Source organism: Paroedura picta, chromosome 3 (assembly GCF_049243985.1).
Source record: "Paroedura picta isolate Pp20150507F chromosome 3, Ppicta_v3.0, whole genome shotgun sequence".
Taxonomy (NCBI): Eukaryota; Metazoa; Chordata; class Lepidosauria; order Squamata; family Gekkonidae; genus Paroedura; species Paroedura picta.
Genome location: NC_135371.1, coordinates 9485944 through 9495709, shown reverse-complemented (window position 1 = coordinate 9495709; position 9766 = coordinate 9485944). Strand labels below are relative to the sequence as shown.

The 9766-nt window shown below is 46.9% G+C and overlaps 1 protein-coding gene across 1 annotated transcript; it reads right to left on the bottom strand.

Moving 5' to 3' along the window:
* Nucleotides 1-478: 478 nt before the first annotated feature.
* LOC143834395 (E3 ubiquitin-protein ligase TRIM38-like) lies at nucleotides 479-8629 on the bottom strand. Its single transcript, XM_077331215.1, has 4 exons — nucleotides 8498-8629; nucleotides 5816-5911; nucleotides 3736-3819; nucleotides 479-2745 (listed from the first exon to the last, which is right to left on the bottom strand). The coding sequence occupies exons 1-4, from the start codon at nucleotides 8577-8579 to the stop codon at nucleotides 2225-2227; spliced, it is 783 nt and encodes a 260-aa protein (XP_077187330.1). The 5' UTR covers nucleotides 8580-8629; the 3' UTR covers nucleotides 479-2224.
* Nucleotides 8630-9766: the final 1137 nt, after the last annotated feature.

Genomic DNA, 9766 nt, shown 5'->3' with positions numbered 1-9766 from the left:
GTCTTGAGAGCCAGTGATTGGGAAGGGAACAGGGAATGGCCCTAGTTGGGAGTGAAGAGGAGCCCCAAAAGATCAGACAGATTCTTCAGGAAAATTAGCCTGGCCTCTGGCAGGTGTGATCCTATCAGGTGCCAAAAATGTGAGTGTATCTATCGACAGTGTGAAAGAGAGACGTTGCAGGGAGGCGCATCGATGCAAAGGGAAATAAAGATTGAACAAAAGCCCTATAATGATTCCATAACATGCTTTGTTCGTATCGAAACAGAAGCTATTTAGTCACACTAGTAAAATTGTTTATTTACATTTCTTGCCTCGCGCAGACTCATTTTTATCTAACCTCCAGGTGGTGTCTGGAGCTCTCCTGGGGTTACAACTGGTCTCCAGGCAACAGATAAGCTCACCTGGAGAAAATGGCCCCTTTGGAAGGAGGACTCTGGCATTAAACCCCAACAAGGCCCCTCCCCAAACCCCATCCCCATTTGGCTGTATCCCCCAACACTCCACGTATTTCCTAACCCTGAGCCCACAGCCTTAGTCATGAGGAGTTGCAGTGACTATTACTTGGGAACCAGGTGTGATTCTTAGCAATCTTGTTGTTTGATGAACTGTTTTATTCTACAAGAAGATCTATCTCTTTAAGCTGGGAACAGAAAGAAGGTCAAACTGAAAGCTGAAGAAGGTTAAAGGAGGGAAAGCAGTAAATAAATGGGGGAAGGCTAGATTCGGGTGTTGGTCTGGAACCCTTGAGAGCAGAATAATACCCAGAATTCAACTTAATTAAATCAATTAAACTAGACTCAAAATGGGAGAATATAATAGGAATCCAGTGAGATGAGACCAGCGGTCCATCGAGTCTTTAAAGCGAGTATCCTGTGCTTCAATCAGGCCTTTCTCCCTGATATTACCTTTTACCTGTTGGTATTCAGAAGTCTGCTGCCTCCGATGACAGGGCACCCTTCAAGTCACTCTTGGATGTTTTATTTTCAATGTCTTTCCCAATAATTGGCAGCAGGGAGTTTGGCTTTTTCATTGCTGCCAACCTGTAAGTCAGAGTATTTTGGAAGAAATCGACTTGAAAGGAAAACGGATTTCATGTTTGAAATTCGTTTGGGGAAACCCCAGTGGGATTTGAACGCTTGAGAGGGCAATTCATTGAAAGAGACCTCAGTAAGAGGTTGAAGTTCCAACTCTACAGCTTGCCTCGTAGCCTGTTCTGTGTTCTTTAGTATTCAGGTGACTTTCAAACTGCTTCCTCTAGCTTCCCCCTTAGACATGATTTCGACCAGATTTCCAGACATTCAGCCCCTATTAAAGGGCCAGGACTTTTCCCCCCTTTCCTGGCCAGTTGGCAGCCCTGATCCTCCTGTACTTTTATCACGCTGTACATGAACTCTGGTGCTGGGGAAGACTCTTGCGAGTCCCTTGGACTGCAAGGCGAACAAACCGGTCAGTCCTAGAGGAGATCAGCCCTGACTGCTCTTTAGAAGGCCAGATCCTGAAGATGAAACTCAAATACTTTGGCCACCTCATGAGAAGGAAGGACTCCCTGGAGAAGAGCCTAATGCTGGGAGCGACTGAGGGCAAAAGAAGATGGGGACGACAGAGAATGAGGTGGGTGGATGGAGTCACTGAAGCAATCGGTGCAAACTTAAATGGACTCCGGGGAATGGTAGAGGACAGGAAGGCCTGGAGGACCATTGTCCATGGGGTCGTGATGGGTCGGACATGACTTCACACCTAACAACAACAACAACAACAACACATTCCAGAGAAATTAATCAGTCCCACCATATCTATTGCCGAATCTCTAGGATGGTGCTGTACCTGTTGAATTCCTGACTAGGGTACAAACAGCCTTCCAACATCCAACTGTTTTTTTTTTTTTTTTGGCCTCATATGGTTTGACAGTCTTTGGGTTTGGTTGCGGGTTTTTAAAACACAGTTCCTTTGTGTTTAGGGGAGAGCGCCGAGGCGGCCAGCATCGCAATGCGGAGAGGAGGGATGGTGTCGTCATCGTGCCAGCTGGCGGCCATATTTAGGCGCAGAGCTGATGCTAACGCCACCCCTCCTGTCCACACTGTGGCAGCCGAACTATGCTGAAGGGCTCACCCCTGTTTGTGTTGTACGTGAAGGATACGACCAGCCATAACATGGAGCCAGAAGTGCCTCTAGGAGCCATGAAGACCAGGTACCTTTGGTCAGTAGAGGCCTAGCTGTCAACCTCTCAGGGCAGCAGTGTGAGGTAGAACCCAGAAGCCCACACTGCAAACCAAGGAAAGACTCTTTCTCCCGAAAACAAAGCCTTTGGGAAAGTGAAAATGGCATCAGCAGTCACAGGGTTGAAAAACGCCACTTTCTCTTCTTCGTAGTCCAAATATACCCAAATCATCCGGGGAAAGTTTCTCAGAGAGAGATCCACCATAGGGGAAGTGAGAACCTGGAATTCACCATCCCACTGCTGAAGCACCCAGAACCCATCCCTGGGACTAATGTTGAATCTTCCTTTTCTTCTCACGGATTCTCTGGCCACCCCCATAGCCCAATATCTGCCATTCGTGGTGTCCACCTTCCAGCAATGCTTCCCTGAACTGAATCCCTCACGGGTCAGGATGCTGAGGAGATGGTCAAATCTCTTTTTGTTCTGGGGGAGTGTGTCCACTGTACTATTTCCACGCCACACATGTTTGCCGTCTGTTGTCACAACCAGCTGGTAATGTGCTGTCTCTGGATCCAAAGTCAGGTTCTCTGAAAGAACAAAAATGGGTGGGTGGGGTCGGCTAGAAGGAAAGACCCGTTTGGGATAACCTACATGTTGATGTGGCTCAGAACAATGAGAAGCTGTCCCTTTTGGAGATTCCAGAGACTAAGAAAAAATACATCTGAGCCTGTGCAATTTGTTTTTACCAGCATCATTTCCGCACGGGGAATCTGCTCCTGGACAGCCTCTGGTTGCTGGCTGGTTTTAGAGCCCCCTCCACATGATATCGCCTGCATCCTAAGGCTGTCCAGGGCTGGCTCGAGTTTTGCCCAGATTTGCCTTGGGATGAGGGGAATCACAAAAAGTGGATTTACCATTTTTATTTGCATCCCATCTGTAGTGTTATTCTGCCCTTGCACCTCCCCTCCCCTCTCCATTTCCATTTTTTTTAATGCCATGGTCTGCATTGACCACAAAGCTACATTGTCAAAGGTAAACTTTCTTTAAAGTGTTCTCGGTCTTTTGAGGATCAGGCACAATCCCATTTGTGTATATATAAATTTGAGGGCTCAAGGGGGAAGAAACTTTCAGTCCGTGAGAGAACTGCTGTGCTCTGATTGGTAGCTTGCTGTGATTGACAAGCCAAGGAGTGTGGGGGGGAGAAGTTTGATTTGTTTTTCTTTGCAGCCTCTTCGGGAGGCAATAAGCCGCAACGGGGCAGAGGGATACGTGGGAGGGGTCTCTCGGTGAGGAGGGCTGCAAACGCAAGGTTTACCATCCTGCGTTTTAAACCTCATTTAACAGGATGCCTTTTATAATGAACATTTAACAACATGTTCTTCTATAGACAGTTTATATTCAAGGGAGATCCTGGTGCTGTGATGAAAGCTGCTGAAGTGACTTTTAAAAAATCTGCACAGCCGTTCAGAAGTCCCTGCTGGGCAAAATCCTGCCCTTCCCCAGCCCAGCCCAGTCTCTACAAAAATTTGGTAGACACCTTGGTGGTAACTCCTGCTCTAAGAAAAAGCTGGGATTACCTGTTAAGTTGCGATGGGCCATTTCGCAGGAATGAAATAAGACAGCAGAAGCGGAGCTGGTCTCTGAAGAGTCATCCTGAAAAACTTGTAAACATCTTCAGTTAGTTTAGGATTTGGCCCAACTTCCCAAATCCTGAGGCTAAACGTGCCAACTTCCAGACGACACTTGGCGAACTCCCAGAACTTTTTCAAGGGACTTCAATTCTGTGGAGCTCCTTTCTCTTGTCAAACTCTGTCCACTCCCAAATTTTCCAGGAATTTCCCAACCTAAGCTCGTGGCATAAGGCTTGGTGGCACTGTCCCATTGAACAGCAGTTCTGATGCTAACACCTCCTCACAGCACTAGAAATTATATTTCAAGTATATCTGTGAATGTATGTGGTAAGTGTTGACAACACCTGGGCCGAATCTTCCCTACCCTCCTGAAAAATGCCGGTTATCAACTGTGATATGAAAAGAAGGATTTCAAATGGCATTTCTGCCAACTGAACATGCAAGCATTAAAGGGGCTTCATCACAGCCAGCTTGGTGTCGTGGTTAGGAGTGCGGACTTCAAATCTGGCGAGACGGGTTTGATTCTGTGCTCCCCCACATGCAGCCAGCTGGGTGACCTTGGGCTCACCACAGCGCTGATGAAGCTGTTCTGACCGAGCAGAAATATCAGGGCTCTCTCAGCCTCACCCACCTCACAGGGTGCCTGCTGTGAGGAGAGGAAGGGAAGGCGACTGGAAGCCGCTTTGAGCCTCCTTCGCGTAGAGAAAAGCGGCATATAAGAACCAACTCTTCTTCTTCTTCAGTAATATTAGGGCTCTCTCAGCCCCACCTCCCTCACAGGGTGTCTGTTGTGGGGAGAGGAAAGGGAAGGCAACTGTAAGCCGCTTTGAGCCTCCTTCGGGTAGAGAAAAGCGGCATATAAGAACCAACTCTTCTTCTTCCTTTTGAAAGTAGCAGTCTGTCTGACAGGAGACCTACAGGTGGTATCTGGAGGTGGGAAACCCTCTTCAGAACACCCCCCAAGCCATCTCAATGTGGGGTCTAGATGGCCTGTATGGATTCTCCCAGTTCTATGATTCTATGTTCTTATCAAGGCCTCAGACTCTCTGCCCTGTTGTTTGTGTATGTGTATAGTTTCCCCCACCCCCCATTGTTTTAGTCTAACAGGTTTTGCAAGGGTGTTAAACGACAAAAACCTGTGAAGCTCATTTACCTGGTCACTGACAGAGTTTTATTTCTCCTATGTTTTTGTGAACTACAACTGAATTTGTGGGGTCTGATTGGCTGTTTTAGCAAAGAAGTGTCATATGGCTGTAATTGGATGCTGTGACACAGTTTACTAATGTAACACGATTCACTTTTGCTTATATATTCCTGCTGTCATGATGGTCAGTTCACAGTCTGAGGAAGAGTGCTTGCCCTCGAAAGCTCACGCCTTGAATAAATCTTTGTTGGTCTTAAAGGTGCCCCTGGACTCTGATTTTGTTTTGTTGTGCTGCTTCAGACCAACACGGCTACCCACTTGAATCATATACCTGAAGCAACAGTAGGGGTCTAGGAGTACCTTAATGATTAAAAGGTAAAGGTAAAGGTATCCCTGAGTCATGTCTGACCCTTGGGGTGACGCCCTCTAGCGTTTTCATGGCAGACTCAATACGGGGTGGTTTGCCAGTGCCTTCCCCAGTCATTACCGTTTACCCCCCAGCAAGCTGGGTCCTCATTTTACCGACCTCGGAAGGATGGAAGGCTGAGTCAACCTTGAGCCGGATGCTGGTATCGAACTCCCAGCCTCATGGGCAGAGCTTTCAGACTGCATGTCTGCTGCCTTACCACTCTGCGCCACAAGAGGCTCTTACCTTAATGATCATGTAAGAAAATTTGCGACGGAGTATGAGCTTCTGTGAGTCGCTGCTCACAAACATCTGAAGAAGTGAGTGGTGATTCAGGAAAGCTCCTCCCCTCCTGCACATTTTGTTAGTCTTTTGAGATGCTACTGGATTGTTGCTCTTTTCCACAGCTGCATTTTAAACTAGGCCAAGAGGGGATGGGCAGATATTTACGGAGATAAAGCCGAAAAGAAAAGTACCTGGATGAAGCAGAACGTAAAGGAGATACAGCTTCAGAGCCACGCTCAGCGTCAGAAGAACTACCAACATTATTCTGTACATTTTTGGAGTGGGGCCTGTGGGATTAAAAATTGTGGTGAGAATCTGGAGGAGAGGAGAAATGGCTTTTACTCTCAAGTCAGCAGCCAGAAAGGAGCGTTGGGAGAGTAACTAACACAGCAAAGTTAGTAAAAGGTTTATTTGGGGATTAACATACTTGATAGGAAAGGCGAGAGGCAGAGAGAGGTTCCTAACTTTGTCTCTAGCTGAGAGAGAGGGTAAGACTGCCGGTAGCACTTTGGAGAAGAAGGGGGAAATTGCCCTGAGAGGAGCAATCTAGAGGCATACCAGGAAAGATACTTAAGAGAGCCAGTTTGGTGTAGTGGTTAGGAGTGCGGACTTCTTATCTGGCATGCCGGGTTCGATTCTGCACTCCCCCACATGCAGCCAGCTGGGTGACTTTGGGCTCGCCACGGCACTGAGAAAACTGTTCTGACCGAGCAGGAATATCAGGGCTGTCTCAGCCTCACCCACCCCACAGGGTGTCTGTTGTGGGGAGAGGAATGGGAAGGCGACTGTAAGCCGCTTTGAGCCTCCTTCGGGTAGGGAAAAGTGGCATATAAGAACCAACTCTTCTTCTTCTTCTTCTTAACAGGAGAGAAGATGCTGACCCCACTGTCCTATTGAATTGCCTTCTTGCTACCCCCTGCAAGGATTTCTTCTCTTCTTCTTTATATACCAGACATTGCCTTTTCCAGCAAGAAGAGAGTCATAGTCCTGGATGAAAGACAGCTCAAGGGATTTGGGTGCTTGTGGCAGAACATCCAAATGTCACACATGAATTAACACAGGCCATGTTTTCCCAGGCTGTTATCCTGTACAATACTTCTGCACAGGAAACCACAGTTGTGCAACAGCCCTTGTTCACTTGAATGACAATTGACCAATGAACAATGGCCCTTGAATGATAAATTGATGCGTTTTCCTGTGGTGGGCTGTAAATGATGCTTGATGACTCTATAAGTACAGGATGGGGAAAGCGAATAGAACCAATCATTGCTTAAGGAAGGTAAATGGGTGTAAAGAAGTGAGGCTGGGTGTTGATGGATTGAGTCCAAGGTCTTAAGGTCTTAGTTATTATTTCAATCCTGAGTCTCAGGGTGGTATCCATGTAATTGTTATTAATAATGATCATGATTATAATGATGGTGCAGGGAAGTGAGGCTGGGTATCGGTGAGATTAGTCCAAGGTGAGTTAATGGGCTCTCGATGGCCCAACAGATTAGAGAATAAAGGTAGGCACAGTCCTCCATTTGTAAGACCTGAGCAGGTGTTAACAACAGGACGTCTGGGAAGTTGTTCATTCATATAGTCAGAAGTGAATTGATGGCACTTAACACCCACCCACAAGAAGACCCAATTTGGAATCTCTAACCTGCCAAAGAACGTTGCTGGGTATGGTTTCCCACCTTCTGGGAAGGCCTGGAGGTCTCCTGCTTTTACAACTGTTCTGCAGAATACAGAGACCTGTTCCCCTGGCAAAATGGCTGCTTCGGAGGGTGAAATCGAAGACATTGTGCCTTGCTGATGTCCCTCCCCTCCCCAAACCCAGCATTCTCCAGATCCTACAATTTTCAAGTATTTCCCAACTGAGAGCTGGCAACCCTAGTATGCTCTAAAGCAGGGGTAGTCAACCTGTGGTCCTCCAGATGTCCATGGACTACAATTCCCATGAGCCCCTGCCAGCAAATGCTGGCAGGAGCTCCTGGGAATTGTAGTCCATGGACATCTGGAGGACCACAGGTTGACTACCCCTGCTCTAAAGGGGGAGGGAGTACTTAATACCACCCCAGTTCTTCCCACAACTGAATAAGGATGCTCAGGGGAGGGGGAACCACCTTAAGCAACTAATTAAAGTAAGCGGCAGAAACAGTAAAGGAAGGAGGAAAATTTCACAACATCTCCGTAAAAACTGGGTGAATAGCTGATGTCTATTGCTGTTGTCACCAAAAACCTGAACAAAGGCAAAAATAACAATACTCAGTGAAAGAACATTATTTTACTGTTCCTTTTTTGGGTTTGTTTTGTTTTATCTTTCATTAACTAAAACAGGGGTAGTCAAACTGCGGCCCTCCAGATGTCCATGGACATTCGCTGGCAGGGGCTCGTGGGAATTGTAGTCCATGGACATCTGGAGGGCTGCAGTTTGACTACCCCTGAACTAAAATGTCAGATAATGGAATAAATAAAATAACAACAACAACAACAACCCAAAAGGAATAGTGAAATAGTGTTCTTTCACTGAAGATTATCCCTTTGCCTTAGCTCAGGGTTTTGAGGATATTTGCTTGGTCTTTACAGATCTGTTGTTTTGGGCTTTGTGGATGTCTATCGCTAACCCCGATCATGTCAGCTCTCCGTTGCTAATCCATGCTTAGCATTTGGATGGGAGACCACCATAAATACCCAGGCTCACAGAGGCAACACTAAGGCAAGGCAACGGCAGCCTACCTTAGACTGTCTCTTGCCTTGGAAATCCTACAGCAAAAAACACATTTACACGGCTACCGTGGAAGCAACTCTTTTGTGCTCGGCCGTGAAGCAGAGATTTCGGAGCAGAAATTAGGAGAGGACGGACGGCCCTGACGTTGCGGAATCAATACCTTGGGTCTCCTTTGGCGATGCTCTTGTAGCTATTCTGAATCTCTGGAGGATTCCCGTCACATATGCCTCTTCGATCTCCATCGTTCAAGTCCTTCTGCGAGGGTGTGTTTATAGAAACGGCAGGGGAAGGGGGAGGAGGAGCAGCCAGCTTTTGTGGTCGGAGCATCCGACCTTTGAGAAAGGGAAGCAGAAGTGCCAGAAAGAGGATCGACAGGGAAAATGCAAGCAGATTCAAAAGGTCAATCCCCCAAATGGAGAAAAAGAAGCAAAGGAGGAACTTCATTAAAGCACACATGGCAGTGGGTTGTGGAAGGCACCGCCAGGTCGCAGCTGAATTATTACGACCCTGTAGGGCAGAGGTTCTCAGCCTTCCTAATGCCGCCCCTCTTTAATACAGTTCCTCATGCTGTGGTGACCCCCAGCTATAAAATTATGCAAGGGTTCTTTCACAGAAAATAAACCAAAACTGATCAAAGGCGTGAAGATCCATTGTTCATGATTGGATATAAATTGTTTTTTCCCCTGGGGTTTCTCAGTTCAGTTCTGCCTCTTGTCCCACCATGCTGATCTCACTCTTTTCCACTGCTCCAGACAGACAAACACTCTATCTCGATCTACCCCGCAAGGCTGTTGTGTGGATGGCACAAGTCTCCCCGAATGCACTTCCGAAACCATTCAAAATGTCACGGTACAAAAATAAGGTTTGATCCAGTTATCTTACCCCTGCACTTTTTTGTTGTTGTTTTTCTTTTTTAATGTATTTAGAATTTGATTTTTATGCTGGCCCTCTGACCATTTACAATCAAAATGTGCATCTATAATAAATGGGGGAAGGAGAGCAGGGCTCATGCCAACAGGTGCCAGCCTCCAGGTGGGACGTGGGGATCACCTGGAATTATACCTCATTACCTGAAGAAAAGGGCTGCTTTGGAGAAAGGACTCTGCAACAGTGTAGCCCACTTTCCTCCCCAAATCTCCAGGACTTGGGTAAAAAAAATTTTTTTTCACAGTCAGAGTAGTTCAGCAGTGGAATAGGCTGCCTAAGGAGGTGGTGAGCTCCCCCTCACTGGCAGTCTTCGAGCAAAGGTTGGATAGACACTTTTCTTGGATGCTTTAGGATGCTTTGGGCTGATCCTGCGTTGAGCAGGGGGTTGGACTAGATGGCCTGTATGGCCCCTTCTAACTCTATGATTCTATGATTCTAACATCTGCAGTTGTGACTTGGCGTATGTCCTTTAAAAACACCTGTTTTAGAACATTTGTCCAGG

What these genes read in the sequence shown, in the direction of transcription:
- LOC143834395 (XM_077331215.1), bottom strand. Translation starts at nt 8,579, where the DNA reads ATGGAGATCGAAGAGGCATATGTGACGGGAATCCTCCAGAGATTCAGA. An exon ending in TTACGTTCTGCTTCATCCAG is followed by an intron (nt 3,820 to 5,815) that starts GTACTTTTCTTT and finishes GATGTTTACAAG; the next exon opens with TTTTTCAGGATGACTCTTCA. An exon ending in GGCCCATCGCAACTTAACAG is followed by an intron (nt 2,746 to 3,735) that starts GTAATCCCAGCT and finishes TTGTTCTTTCAG; the next exon opens with AGAACCTGACTTTGGATCCA.